Source organism: Lepisma saccharinum, chromosome 10 (assembly GCF_977018435.1).
Source record: "Lepisma saccharinum chromosome 10, izLepSacc3.1, whole genome shotgun sequence".
In the NCBI taxonomy this organism is placed as follows: domain Eukaryota; kingdom Metazoa; phylum Arthropoda; class Insecta; order Zygentoma; family Lepismatidae; genus Lepisma; species Lepisma saccharinum.
This window is the reverse complement of record NC_139238.1, coordinates 38,349,366-38,365,318: the sequence shown is the minus strand read 5'-3', so window position 1 is coordinate 38,365,318 and position 15,953 is coordinate 38,349,366. Positions and strand designations below refer to the sequence as shown.

Sequence of the window (15,953 nt, the reverse complement as noted above, 5' to 3'; positions counted from 1 at the left end):
CACAGATAGGCTAACTGGATCTACAGTTTAGTGATACGAACCACTGTGTTCCAGCGGGTGTCGGAACCTGGGACCCCTCTAATTCAAGGCTACGTTACGTTACAATTACATCAACGGGGAAGCCCTGGGAGATGTGGACGTACGATGCTGGCAATATATTTTGTACGTGGAGATCAGCACCACGCTCCGGCCAGCCGGCAAGTAGCCATTTATTAGGCGCTGCCGCTTTTATGCATGGACAAATTAACGTACAGGCACAGACCGGCTGTGGGTCAATGAATTATCAAGTGTGCAATATTGTGTAGTGGCTTAGAGGAGCAATTAATATAATATAAGGTAAGTATGTGTAGAGAGGTAGAAAGAAATAATAAAAATATCTGATTTGATTTTTGTTATCTAGCGTCGCTTTTCTGCCACTTTTAGCTAATCACGATCGATGAAATTGGAGACCCCTAGTGTCGTAGCACGGTATGATAACCACATCGCCACGGAGGACGGCAATAAACATTGTTTACAAAAGAGAACTCAGAACCATGCACCAGAACAGTACAGCCTAAGGCTCCCACGCGAAAATACAAATAGATCACCTGCAACATACTAATCCCACACATGCACACACGATCCATATCGAACGGACCGACTCGGGACTCCGAGACAAGGAAAGCGCCCGCGCACCGCCGGCCAAGTTCCCGCCTCGCAGCTTGTTGCTCCGACGAGCGCGGCCAGTCTGGAATCAACCCTGTCCCGAGGCAGAACCATGTGATCCTCCCCCCCGCAAACCACGTGGCAGCCCCCGTCGGTGCCCGGTCACCGCTTGCGATCTCTCCCCGATGGAGACAGCATGAGCAGCTATCCCCTCCGAAACATCTCCTGCTTTGGCGGCGAGAATCTGAGTGTGGTCCTTTTGGACGACGGTGCTAGTGTGAACGGTGTCAGTGAGTGGTGCGAGGATGGCCTGCCCACGGAGTCAAACTGGTGGGCCCTGCTCGCCGTAGTTCTGGTGGTGGCCACCGCGGGAGGGAACATCCTGGTGTGCCTGGCTATCACGTGGGAGAGGCGGCTGCAGAACGTCACCAACTACTTCCTAATGTCTCTGGCAGTCACTGACCTCATGGTGGCTATTCTTGTGATGCCGCTCGGTATACTTACGTTAGTTAAAGGTAAGTTCGCACGGCGTACGGTCGCTTTAATAAAGAATAAAGAGCAACGACACGAAAACCCTTACCACAGAAGATAAACTTTAACACCAAAGACCGAGGTGAACCTTTCCAGCATTAGAAAATTCCTCCCTTTCAGGGCTACGATATTCAAGATTCTAAGAAAAAAAATCATATATCAGAATCATTTCAGTGAATCGCTGTTTGATGGATATTTGTGTTACTGTCGTGACACTTTTTTAACTATCACAGATATCTATCTAGACAATAGCGAAACAAAGCACAAGAAGGTTCATTTGAATCCTATAGAAGTGGTTCTCAGCCTTCATCAGACCGCGGCGCTATAATTCTTCTTTTAAAATGTAGACGACCCACCCCAACTCCTACAATTTTACTAGTAAGTACCTTTCTAAATTTTAAACTTTTCTCTTACGCAAGTGCTGATTATCATGGAAGTGTTGCATTTCGAACACCCAAAAACTCCAATCAATTCTAATTGGCAAATCGATGACTATATCACTATAAAAAAAAACTGATAACGATATTATTAATTTGATCTTAATGGAGAAAAACTGCAGTGAGAAAATATCTATGGATTGTAACTTCAATGTTTCGAACGAAGTGGCTTCGACATTTATTTGAGTGAACTGCACATGAGCTTTCGACTCATTCAAGAATATTATCCCCTGAGAATATTTCCACTGCAAAATATCTGCTAATGAAAACTCAGCAAATCAAAATGATAAGTTACAAAACCTCTCGGGGTCTGGTATCGGACCGAGGCCTGAGAAACACTGCTCTAGAAGAAATTATAAACAGAAGTAATTTTTCAGAATTTCGAATATCAAATCGGTGTTTCGAAAGGACTAAAAGGTTTAGTAACAAATGACTTAGTAAAAATTGATTACGCTGATATTTCCAACTGCTATTTACTCAAATTCGTGGTTTTATCATTTTCACAAATAAAGCTGAATGGTTACTGTAATTAAATCTAATTATAGTATAGTATATACTACGTATATGTATGAAACTATATCGGTGCTCACAATCATCGGTGTGAAATTCATTATTTTATTTTATTCATTCATTTTAGATTTAAAGACTTAAGGGATTAATTTAAAACAGTAACATTTTCTGCTTAATTTATACCTGAACCTCAACCCACTTTCACCCGTAACTGTAAAGTACAATCTAATATCACTGTGAATCGACGAAAGAATAGAAGCTATTTGTAGCTCGACCGTGAAGGGTAGGCAACCCAGGTTACACCCAAACATACCGGGTTGCATAGCATGCAAGGATATACAGTCCCACAAAGCAAACCGTGTTATCCATTTTCTGTTGCTGAGCTGCAATATTTTATTTTCTTGTTTAACCTATAGTCCACTATACTTGGCTATTATTTTCTCCAGTTCTTTAATACCCAATAGGAAAGCAACGCTGTTGGCAATCTCTCCCTTAGGTACTGAGACCCACAATCTGCAGTGTTTCTTACTTTGAATATGCATAGGGACCACAGCTTAAATATTGTGACGAGAACAGGACAGAGGTCGGTAGATTCGGGACGAGACAGAAACTTATTCAACAGCTTCGTCTGATAAGTTCGGTAAAGCTTCTTTGAAAGGCTACCAACACTGGCTCTATCATTTGAAACTGGTATCTCAGCTACTCGGCAGTGTACTTCCAAGAGCAGTGGAACCCAAAACCCACAAATTACTACACTATGCTCTTCTCGTTCAAGACTATTGTAAATTATAAAGCAACTTGCATGAATACTTAGGTTAAATAAAACTGTTTCAAAGCATCACTAGTTCCGAAATACCAAAAACTGATCTTTTCCTTATGTAAGTACAGTAGGATATGAGTGTTATTCGACTGCGTAGAAACCTTTGTTTTCTAGCATTTGTTGGTTTTTTCTCTGCATCAATTATTTAAAGGCGAACCGGAAAACTAGGTAGGCATTTACAACTGGAGATGAGATCGGCAAATATCGTCTCGTCTCGGTACATCATCTCTACCTTTCCTTCAGTGTGTCTCAACACGACCTTCGCCTTATTTGGGCCATTACAGGAACGTAGCTCAACAGGTTCAAAACCCGACGGCGTCAATCGATACGTCATCCGTTGCGAATTATAATCGGCAATTAAGCTGAGTGACGTCAGGTGTAAGCATACGGCCGAGAGGTATCACGTTAATTAATATTTGCCGGAAAAATGACACTCTTCATTAAAGAGATATTTGGCTGCAACGCGAGGTAAACGCAAAATGAGGAAAGTCGTTCGTCTTCTGGCGGAAAACTATAGGGATTTGATACAAGAGTGAACCGAGATGTTCGCAAAATATGTGAAATATTATCTCCACATCCAACCAGTTCGGTTCGTAAATGTTTCTAGTGCTTAATGCGGAATCCTATATAGCTATTGAACCAACTGCTTTGACTTGAGCATTTTTCTGCTCGAATAAATTGACTGATGGATAGAAATGAAAATTTTGGGTGCGTCAGCAATTAGGCTATTTGCACCAGTCACAGTATACGGGACAAGCCTCTTACTCTAACTACATTCAACGCGTCTCCTTACCTAGGTTAAAAGCTGAGGCTGTAAAGCGGTGTCAGCACATAAAAAAGGACAAAACAGCCCTACAATGGATTATATACTTGACTCCAGGTTCAGACGCCGGAGCCTCGAATAAATTGAATGCGAAACGGCGGCAACTATAGATCTTGCAGTATTTCTAATTCGGTAATGTTAATTAGCTTTTCTACCTCTTAGGCAAATCGCGACGATGAGGATGAACGGAGAAAAATGAACGCCACGCCTGGAAAACACATCTACCCTGACCAGAATTCGAGCCTTAGAGCTCTGATCTCGTAGACTGTTAGGCTGACAACGCGTCACAAAGGCAGACTACACATGACGTTCTCCTGCTGTGATCTTGAAATCTTGATCTTCAAATCGCAGCTTGATTGATTTATTTTACATAGTTTTTCTGCTACTTCTGGCTAATCGCGAAGATGTGGATGAATGGTTATAAGATAACATTGACTAAATCATAAACACAGATGGATAGCACACAATGCAAGTTCCACAGAGGAATCTACTGGATACGAGTCCAGACGTCAGAGCCTCGTTAGTCTGCAACAATGAGGTCAGGTGTATCTTCAGACAAGGTCACCCCTTACAACCTTGAAATCACAACTGAAATGACGAGCGAACAGAACAACCGCAACTCGGTAACGTGAATTCCTTAAGCCGCCTTACGTGCAATCAATGTTTAAGGGCAATCTGTTACGACCAATCCGAAACTTGGCAGTTTCTCTGCGGACTTAATTTCGCTCCAACAGAAACCAGAAAGTCGCTCCTTCCCATTCTTCCGCTGCACGAGAGCTGTCTTCGAGTTTAAATGAAGGATCTGCTTGGATCACGAGAAGCGCTCGGCGCAGAGGTTCACGGAATCGTCCACCAGCAATTAAGGCTGGGTGGAAACGAGCGAGCAGCGGGTGCCGAGGACATGGAGAATCCTGCTCCAACCATGTCATTAGGTTAGAGCAGGTGCACATGATATTGATTTGCAGTCACGTGGTCGGGTGAAGCACCAATCAAGCTCTTTCACACTCCAATTTGGTGGTGTCTTGACGGTTTCCTGAACATCTTTCCTTTTTATTATAGTTCTGATTCATTAGGAACGATGGTACCGAGATGGGCTTCAAACAATCAAGAACAAGGGCAGACCGCTCGAGACATACGGTTAATTTTACTTTGCTTTTCTGCCACTTTCTGCTAATCGCGACAACGAGGATGAGTAATGATGACATTGATGAAAGCCCGGATTAACTGAAATGACCTAAAAGAAGAGTAGAAAGTGCATTAAAGCAAGAAAACACGATTATTATGGTGTATTTAAAGGACATAGGTCTAAATACACTATACAGTACAGTACAAAGTGTGGGGAAACAGAATTTCATCAGTGGTTCACTGCCTTTTCTTTGAGAAGTTCTCTTGTTGACTTCTAGCCACATTTAATACCTTGCATTTTTTTTGTCCGGATTAAGCGAAGTCCGGCTTATAGGGGTCCGGATTAACGAGGTTTTACTGTACTAAAGTTCCAACCGGTAACTGCAAGCTTGCAGCCCAACGAGGCACTAGCGTCTGGACAAAACGGCCTTCATAATCAATCCTTTGTAGGGTTGTTTCGTCCTTATGTGTACTCCATTAACGCCTCACCTTTTAACTAAGTAACGGGGTAGACCCGTATAATTTGATGGGTGCAAGGAGCCCAAGTGCTGACGCATCCATAATTTTATTTTCAATCAATGAATAAACCGAGACAAGTATTTTTCTCGTGTTGAAATTTGATACCGGAGGCCTTGCAAAAATCGAGACGAGATACACAGTCCGGAATTCAACCAGGGTCCCCCGTGTGCAAGTCTGACACCATCTGACTTGACCGCCATGGCTCTAAGTTTTTTTCTAATCACGACAAGCACAAAAATTGACCAATTTTCCTGGTTGTTCCATGTTCTCCAGATCACTGGCACCCCAGCCATCATTCTGAATTCGTAAACGAACAGCCATTACTAATTTAATATTGCCGGTTTTCCAACAAAAAAAAATACATTTTTGGTCTAATGTTCACATTACATACAGTCAAGAGGACAAATAACAATTTCCGATACGTGGTCAACATAGCAGCAACCGACCCAATATCCTCGGACACTGCGGAACCATGAACATTATGTCTCGGTTCAATGGGCGTTCGTTAGTCGCCAACCCAACCAGGCCAATTCCCCATATTCTTCCGCCGGACCGCACTTTTAATGGCTCTGGGGCCTACCCGGTGGCTTTGCATCTCCTGACGACCGCAGGCTATTTTTCAATCAAACGGATTTTCAACCGACGCCGATTGCCTCGGGTTCAATTTCGTCATTTACTCGTACACGATAAAACCAGTCTTAAGCATCGCGTTGAAATTTGTTCGAAGGAAGTGACGTCAGAGGATACGTCATATTTCAGCTTGTTAACAATCGAGAATCCTTATGTAGAAGTGTTTCTGAACAAATCCACGCAACTCAAGACTCGACAAATCAAGAAATCGATATCGAACAAAGCATCGAGAGACAATGCAATTTATTTTCATTCTGTAGCAGAGAAAACGACGTTGTAGAATAAAAGAAATATGTGAAGGTGTGAAAAGCGTGCCATTGTAGAGATTGCATATAAAAGCTGTTTACAACTACATCAATTTATTAATAAGACTTCTAGTTGACATACAAATTTATTGTATGGTTTAGTTGGTATGCCAAATACAATTCTATAACAGAGAAGAATGCTCGAGTCCTGGTAGTCTTTTCATTCTTCGCGTAGTACATCTCCTGTATGTGTCAATATTAAGGTAATGTACAGTCACCGGCAATAAAAATGGGACACCTAGATCCGCATCCCTGCAAGGTGTTGTGTGTGTTACCTACCTTTATGGCGATAATTGCATTTTAATACCAAATTTTCAACAGCGACCTCTGCCACCGCCGCGCCGTAGAATTAATCAACACACATAACGCCTTGCAAGCAAGAGGTTGTTTCAGGATCTAGGTGTCCCATTTTATATTGCCGGTGACTGTACATATCCATGGGAGATTCTAGGAACTGTCGATGTCATCATTGTTTCAAAGGCAAAGTTTGCTGTTTAAGGTGGGATCCGAACCACTGTATGTCCAACGGGGGTCGAACCCGTGACCTCTCATCATTAGACGACAGCGTTATCTATAGGCCATCGAGTATGTCCGAAATTTTAATTGACATGCAGACGCATGGTTCATATAATGCACAAACTCAAAAAGCTTTCTTGGTGTTCCGTCCAGTTCGAAATGTGCATCTCTGGTTGTGCGTATAACATCTAAATGGTATTCCAACTCTGTCAGTTTTCGCCATAGCATGTTCGCGTCAACAGTGGCAATGGCATTGGTTACTTTGATTTTTAAATCATCAAGATTAATCGAAGGGGTATGGTGCACCTTGTTCTCCATATAGCCCTAAAAGAGTTGTTAAGGGTGTTATGTCAGGAGACTTAGGAAGCCAAGCAATTGATCACACAGGACATTCTCTCACAATCCTAAACCAATTAGTGGTGCATTGTCTTGTTGTAAAACGCACTCGAGTTCGTGCATCATCATAACAACACAGTGTGCTCTTGTGTGCCAATTTCAATTGATGTTATTGGGTGTAATATTGAACACAACCTTAATGAACACCCTGTACATCTCCTTATATGGTATGCCATACGGTAATAACTCAATAAGTGTTTTTGTCACTTCCATTGTTTGACGTGCACCTTTAATGGCATGTACAGCCTTGAATAGGCATTCAAGTTCTGTTCATACTTGATGCAGCATGTCGCGCCAACAGTGACTATTCGTTATTCTGATCTTTAAATCACGATATAGAATAGCAAATCAAGATCTAAATTAGTGCACTGCACACCTTTAGAGGGACCTTGTCCCTGCCTAAAGTGGCCCTGGAGTTCACCCAGCCACTAATAATGCATACCTGAGAGAGGTGTAAAGTCGACCGGAGCGTGCTGATGATCATATCACCTTCAAAACGGCGGAGATAGTTAATGTCTGGAGCCTTACTTCCACACCCTTCCCTCCCATCAACGACGACGCGGAACTGTACGTTCAGCTATGCTCATATAGGTCACTCGGGGTGGGATCTACGGTTTAAAATGGAATTCGAAAAACTATGCAATGCCCCTTACCGGGGTATCGATGCCGGGAACCCGAAGGATGCAATTTCCTTCCTTTTTTTCGCAATAAAACCACAACATGGGTACTCAGTTTTCCAATGCAGGACCTTCTAATGAAATCGGATCGCATTTTTGTTCCCAGCAACGATTTCCACCGGAGTACACTGCAGGCCACTGCGAGTGCCTCTTTGCCCTCGCGGCCCAATCGAATTTCTCCGAACAGGAGGGTAGGGGTAACCGACGGATTAATTTCTAGGAAATCCATTACGCTAGCTGGGAAAAGAAGGGGAGGAAGGGTTGCTTTATCCCCATCGATCCGAAACACGTAAACGTTCACTACGTGTTCTCAGAGACGCCCCCGCCTCCCCGTACGATAGGCAAGGGAATTTGTGTAACGTAATTGTCGCCCAAGTCCCGCGAAATTGTGATACTGGTTTCCACGCATTATATTTACGATTACCGGAGAATGGAGTGTTGCAATGATTCTTGGAAGGTGGCAGGGTGCGTGAGTGGCTGTGGCAGGGTCGAACATGAACGATAATAATAAAAGCTTCTTCTACAAAGGCTTTCGTTTTATTTATAGGAATGCAAAATAATTCTTGTATTTACATTTACATTTTTCATACTTTGATGTAACAGCACCACCAAAAACGAAAATATAAACATGTATGTACAGTCCTGTTTAGATAAAGTGGCTGTCCAACCTTATAAAATGTACAACTTTATGAGAACAGGAGTGTACGAGTATGTACGTATAATTAGAATGAGCTGATGTAAGCTCCAAAGAAACTATAAGTTCGTTGCCCATAAAACTTCACTTCACCACTGATCAACAACCTTCATTTTTTAAAAAAAAAATCCTAATAAAAAATAAACCTTAAATAAAAACCAGAGCAATACGGATCGAAGGAACTGACCCCAAGGCTTCATCTTATGAGCCAGTCATATATTTACTCTTTGCCTAGACAGATACATCAGCCTACTTCAATTTCGAGGATATCTTTATATCATTTGGAAATCAGAAAAACTTTCGCCTAGCAATTATCTCAAAACATGGTATGATACGCCATACTACATACCAGATCTTACATTTATTTTTAAAAATCTGACATTTTGTTGTAATGTAAGGTACTCCTTCCGGAACAAGATGTTTAGTGTTCATTATTAATGCACACAGTCCATGTCTCCTTAGGCCAATCATCACAACGAGAATGAATGATGATTAGATGAAACTGTAGAACAGTCGCAAGAGTAATGTCCAGGTCAGGAATCGAACCTGTGAATTTGGAGGCGAAGCGTGATCGACAACTAACGGTCTCATACCGAGGGGGCTGGATATACTTCTTCATATTGCTTACCGAGACAAATTTCAACAACTGAATTATTCTTGCTTGCAATGTTAAATGGATATTGTCCATAGTTTAGTGCTTTACTCGTTCCAGAAAAGAAACTATGTAGAGGGAAGGGGGGGGGGGAGAGACTTGTTCTATCGTCTTCAGACGAACAATTTTAATTTTGTCGCTGTACGAATCGAACCTACAATGAACATGCGGATTTACTACAACTATGACAACTTCTCCACTTCACGAGAGGAAACTACATTAATCTTTGACTTTTATGGACAGGGGTTGAAAGCTGAAGAAAATTAATTTGTTTTCTCTAATTTAAAATAATAGTAGTCAATTTATCTTTGGTCAGAACCAGAAAACTTTGTTTTCATTTTACATATTTGGCCATTCTCGCGGGTTTGTTCATTTTATTCCTCCAAGTTTATTTCCAAAATCCATTCTGTACTTCCACTCAAGGTGTGTGAATGTGTGTGTGTGAGGGAGAGACTAGACTGTCTCCTTGCTGCTTCCTCGTATATAGCAACAGATACAGGAAGGACTCGAAGAGACAGTCCGCGACATTTAGAGCAGTGGATTGGCTAGAAATGATTTAAAAATTCATGCAAATCGCGTCTCTGATCCCTGTAGAAGCTATGAATGAAGTACAAGAAAACTAAACTAAGAACCTGAACTGACAAAAATGGTTCTGGTAGTTCACTAAAATACATTATAGCCATTCCTTGAACCGGCTGCACGTAGCTGCACATTAAAAGTGAAACAGCACTTAGCTGCCTTCCTCTCTTAGCTTCAATACCTTAAACCACGAAACATCAGTTTGCTTCGAACTATTCAGGTACTTTCACAAGTATGTGGCGCTCTTGCTATTGATGAAAAATTCATACGATTCTAATATCTAATGTAAGTTTATAACGTCATCGGATTCCGTTCGCTGGTTGTTAACATACACCAATAGATGAGCCTGCAAAAGAAATGCTGCTCGTTTGGCGGGTTCTGCTGCGGCATTTCCACAAAGAATCGGTATTTCAATTAGTATCTTTGTTGAGGTGAATGTTACTTTGTACCTTTACGTACCTCCAACCGCATGCCAACCTCGACGATGCATCTTTGCCATTGAAACAAGAGGACGGCCGGTCAAATTAACATGCCAAAGCCGAACAAAAATACCCGGCTATGTTCCTCCGTATACTCCAAAGGCGTTGTTGTGCGTTGCAGTCGCCGCCTGTGTTTGCCTTTCCGCCCGAAACGGAGCACAAAGCTTGGTGTGCTACAAGAACGGATGATCGCGCCAAAAGCCACAGCAGGTATCTTCACAGGTATTAGACCAACATCGAGGTTACATTGTCACGTGATTAACTCAACAGTGGTCGAAGCATATATGACTCCTCCTACATCAAGACTCTGACCACCGCCACCAATGTAGCTTCTACCCCAGTTTCGTGTCTACAGGTGGCCAGGTCTGGACTAGGAAATGACTGGGTAGTAGATTCTCGTTCCAGACGAAAATATTTGGTGATTCCTGTCGTGATTCCCTCTTGATAACATAGCATTATACCAATCCTCTCCATGAGATGACGTCATGGCAATCTCGGCAACAAAGGCTCGTTCGAGATTGGCCTAAGACCAACACATCGAGACGAGACCTTGAATGAGATATGTTTGTAAAATGGAGACGACACAGACTGAAAGATTCGTCTTCGAGAATTTAGTAAATTCATGGCCTTGGGCATTATTTCCAGGTAAACTAATTTGACTTAAATGGAAGCTTAAATCAATCTTACAACCGTTCCTTGATCGTCTTACTTTCTTACCTAACTGAACACTTGAAGACAGAGAATCTGAGCTCTTACAGCAGCTTCCCGTTGGGTGATGCGTGGTGAGATATCGTGTCCCATTGCCGTTGTTATCTGGATTTCGAGACCGGAGTCCGCTACCATGGTCCTGAAGTAGCTCCCCAAGTGTCCTCACAATGCTGAGTGAACGCCCAAATTATACATCACTCATCGGGGAATGAACCCTGCATCGCTGGCAGCAAAGAAGTGAACGCTAACCATTTGGCTACGCGGGAGTTCACTTCCAGGCTGAAATATCACCAGTTCGAACATACAAATACAACAGGTTGTATGCGTGATGCTGAAATTCGGGTGGCTCTCTGTTTTCATCTTTGTTGCAGCCGCGAAATACTCTAATGATATGCAACAACAGACGACGGATTTTAGCATGTCCCCTCTCCTCTTAAAACCACCTGTCTTAAAGACAAACGATTCTCTTCATAAGCCAGAAAGTTTAACCTGGAACACTTCCCGCTACTAGGCGGTCTGCTAAAGTTAAATCGAATAGAGTATATTATCATATTTTCCTCTATGAAATGAACAATCAAATCTATATATACACTTCATCACATCTCACTTGAGAGATTTCACAATAGAGATCTAGCCAAAAAATGTACATATTTATACACAAAATCTTCTCAATAGGCTACTCACCACACAAATGGGAAAGAAGGGAAACAGTACATCTTGCAGTATTACATACCTGAAATGAAAAGATAATTTAACATTAGTCAAATTAATTGTGTGAAAAACAAGATGGAATATACAAGTAGTAAAAAATCAATTGGGAGAACGTACTGACAAAACAAAATCACCTTGATGTCTCGCTCAAGGGTGTTCAGCAAGAGATGAGACTGACCTACAACGGGGTTTCTCGTATAAGCCAGAAGCTTTATCCTGAAACAGTTCCCGTCTTCGTAGCTTTCACGTGACTGCTTCCATCCACTGGCAGGAGCGCAGGACACGGCACGTGTTCTCTCCCATCCAGAGCTCGGTGTTCCTTCCAGGAGGGAAATTTGAAAACTTGGTTGCCACGTTCGCAGCGGTGAGAAAGGGAAAGCAACAGAATTGTAGGGTTCAGTACAAGCAGAGAATACAAAGAGCTTGAAGTCGTTGATATTATTTGCTTCCCTCTTGATTGATTGATTGATTAATTGATTTAGATTATTTTACTTCGCTTTTGCGCCACTTTTGGCTAATTGCGAAGATGCAGATGAGTGATGGATGATATGATGAAATTGATGAATGGACACTCACAAACACACATGCCCAGCCCGGGATTCGAACCCGGGACCCCTAGCGTCGTTGGTTCCCTCTCGAAGGATCATGCAACAGTCCAGTAAGTCGCATGCATTGAACATAGTAGGTCTTCCAAATATGACCGGAACTGATATTATTTTACCAAATCCTTTATTTGCACATGCCACCCTTCAAAGTACTCCCCTCCAGAGTCCATACATTTTTTCCACCGCTCTGGAAGCATCTTAATGCACTTTTCATAAAAGTTTTTCGGTTGGCTGCGTATCCACTCCCGAACACTAACAATGACGGCGTCATTATCCGCAACTGCATGCCTTCCAAGTCTGATTTAAGCCTTCCAAACAGGTAGAAATCACTTGGAACCAAATCGGGACTGTATGGCGGGTGTGGCAGAAGGTCCGATTTCAATTTGCAGAGGATTGCCATAGTTGTTTTGGCAGTATGAGGCCGTGTATTGGATTGATTTGATGTTTTTAAGTCCACTTTATGCACAGAAAGGCTAATCGGGACTGGACCTACAGATTAAAGTGAGATCCAAACCACTGTGTGCCTCCACCGGGTATCAAACCCGGGAGAGGCCGTGTATTGTCTTGAAGGAAGGTTACCCGCTTGTATCGGATCTCTTCCATCACTTCTGTTGTTCTGAGTAATAAGCTGCAGTTACTGTTCTGGCATCTGTAAGAAAGTCTACATGGATAACCCCCTACCGAACGGGTCCTCCGCGCTTTCTTGTGTCTGGGAGACCGGCCGGTTTGTGCCCCACAATCATGCGGTTCATTCTCCACGCGCTCTCCTGCCTTTCTAAAGTACTTACACCACCCAAACACACGGGTTCGTGAGAGACACTCTTCCCCATACTGTTGTTCGAGTCTCTGCAAAATTTCAGATGGCTGTAAGTTTTCTCCAACGAGAAATTAATCACAATGCGTTGTTCCACGCTCCACGGCGCCTTCTGTTCGGTCATCACTCTCTCAGACACGACTGAGCAGGTTCTAACATGCACCGGAAGGAGGGTGCAGGTGGAGGTTGTGGCTCTATTCTCCCAAGGACGAACAACTTCTGCGCATGATAGGTTGTTTGAAAAAAAAAAAAAAAATCAGTTCCGGCCATATTTGAATGACCTAGTACATTTAACAAGAATCATATGTAGACTGCTGAGAGACGGAAGTGTACCAAGATGACTGATTGATTGATTTGCTTTATTTTACTTCGCATTTATGTCATCACTTTTGGCTGATTGCTAAAATTGGTGTTGATATGATGACATTGATGAAGGGACACTGACAAAGAACACCCATACCGGGATTCGAACCCGGGACCCCTGTACCAGGATAAGCCCTCGGATCTACAGCCTTGTCTCTTTCAGCAAAGATCTACTTTCATTTATTTTGCGTCGACTTCCTGCACTTTTGGCTAACCGTGACGGTTAGGATATCGTGAGACGAACACGGTCCCAGTAGCAGATCGACACGATACAAAGTGCAACGTGTCAACGGACCTTGAAACATCACACACACAGACACAAACTAGCACTTCTCAAACGACGTTTCAGCTAGTTTTACATGTCAAGAGGGGGACAATATTGACATCAAGTGCTGCATGTGGAACGGAAGCACATCCTACAAGCATCTAGCGGTACGAGAACACCGCTGACAAATTACTCGTGGGACTTCACCGTGCTTTTTCGCCTGCTTAACAGAGATACCACAGGTACCAAAAATTTCTCCTGACGCCAGGAAACTAAACTATGGACGTCCGGAGACTTCCCAAATTCGATTACTGACGGATGTAGAGGAGCGGCAGCGCTCTGTGGGTGTTCGGGCAAATGAAATAACCGCGAAGGCTGAGTGAAGCAATCCTCTGAGGTACCAGTAGTATGCACAGCGTAAATTAGGCTTCGATTCGAGAGTATATGTGGCGCCATGAGGACGTGATGCAGTGGTGAAGCTCCCTCTGTTTTAAACCCAGCACACCATTTTAACACTTAGATCTCAATAATAACAAATAATAATCCAAGGAAATGTGTATATATATTATACAGGTATAGTGCAGTCAAGCGGTGTGCATCGATTTTCTGTGAGGATGGATATCTCCACACTGGTCCCCATTGGCTACTGTGCAAAACTATTTATATTATTTAACTACCATTAAAAATAATTTATATCCACGTAGATATAAATTATTTCTTTTTTTCCAGTTTCAGTTAGCCTCGCTGTGGTCTAGACGGTAGGGCGTCTGATTGACAAGCGGGAGACCCGGATTCGATTTCGGGGTGGAAGATCTAAGGTCGGAATTTTCCCGGTCTTGTCCTAGCAAAACGCGTCTCTGGGGCACTACCAGCCTCAAATCAATGGGTGCCTGAGGGGGGTGGAGCGTGGTGCTAATCACATTACCTCCAATGTGGCAGAGTTCGAGAATGTGTGGGTCCTACACACACATGCCCTAATTGTGCCTTCATGGCACGGTTCTACATGTACGGGGGAACGTTCCTATGTACACAAATAACGAAATTATTTATGACTAATTTTTAATACGTGTTTGCCTCATAAAAATATATTTATGACCAAAATATAATGGCAATTTTTTTTGGAACTTAACATTTTGTGTTCTCTTATTTGCCACTATAGCGCCCCCCCCCCTTTCTGTGCTGCCTTGGGCCGCTATGTACGATATTTAATATATAAATGTCTATGTTTTTGTTCAAATACACATCACACCTAAGCTTGAACTGCTAAAATAAGTCTGGTGAACATGCCGTATTTGTAAGATAACGCTCTCGTGTGCACATGTGGGCCGGAGATCGAGCAGCGTTACTGTAGCATAGTAAGAGGTGTAGAAAGGAGGGTGAGGGAGGCTTCGTCGGTTGCGTTCCTGCAATGGGAAAGCTCTCGTCTTCTGATTCAAGAAACCGGAGGTTGTTCCTTGGAAAGTATCGCTTCCCCAGCATCCCTACTCATCAGCCTTGAAGTGCCGTGTGCAGGCGATGATCTCGCACAGAACGGAGCTCTCGTTACCTCTACATGTACAGTCACTGACACTTCTGGGTTGTAATTACACTGATAATTACATCACTGACTAGTAATTACATCGTTACAAGCCAGAAATGTCTGTGACTGTACAAGCGAAGTGCTCATGTATGCTCAAGTCAAACAAACTCAGCAAACCGCCCAATCTTTCCGAATCCTAGATTATCTTAGACAATGGAGTGAAATGGTGAATAAGTAAAACTAAGAAGATATGGCGCTCTCAGGACAAGTAAAGACCCATGTAAAATGCCCTTTGGGAGGTGCCCACCTGAGGCTCTCTACCAGCGACCCGGCGTTTAAAACAGAGATGAAAACCTGGACGCACGCCACGAATGGGGGAAAAAAATGAAGGCAGGCCGCATGTTCCGACCGCATTACCTCATAGGTTTAAATATTCCATTCCCCTGTCCGTACAGAAATTGATGCGGTCGCCCCCCGATGTTTGCGTGAGGCGAACTCCAAACACCCGTGCCTCACGAAACCGGAAGTATCTCTTACGTAGCATAAAAGCCACAAATACCACACGGCATGGGGACAGGGGAAAGGGCAAGCGGTGGCCATTCACGTTGGCAATTTTGTTTCCATCCACTG

The 15,953-nt window shown here is 43.0% G+C and overlaps 1 protein-coding gene across 1 annotated transcript in view; it reads left to right on the top strand.

Moving 5' to 3' along the window:
* Nucleotides 1-967: 967 nt before the first annotated feature.
* Nucleotides 968-15,953, top strand: part of 5-HT2B (5-hydroxytryptamine receptor 2B) — an 82,735-nt gene continuing 67,749 nt past the window's right edge. Inside the window, exon 1 of the mRNA XM_083130443.1 lies at nt 968-1,160. Within this exon, the coding sequence (XP_082986569.1) occupies nt 1,088-1,160 (73 nt within the window). The 5' untranslated portion in view covers nt 968-1,087. The remainder of the gene's footprint in view (nt 1,161-15,953) is intronic.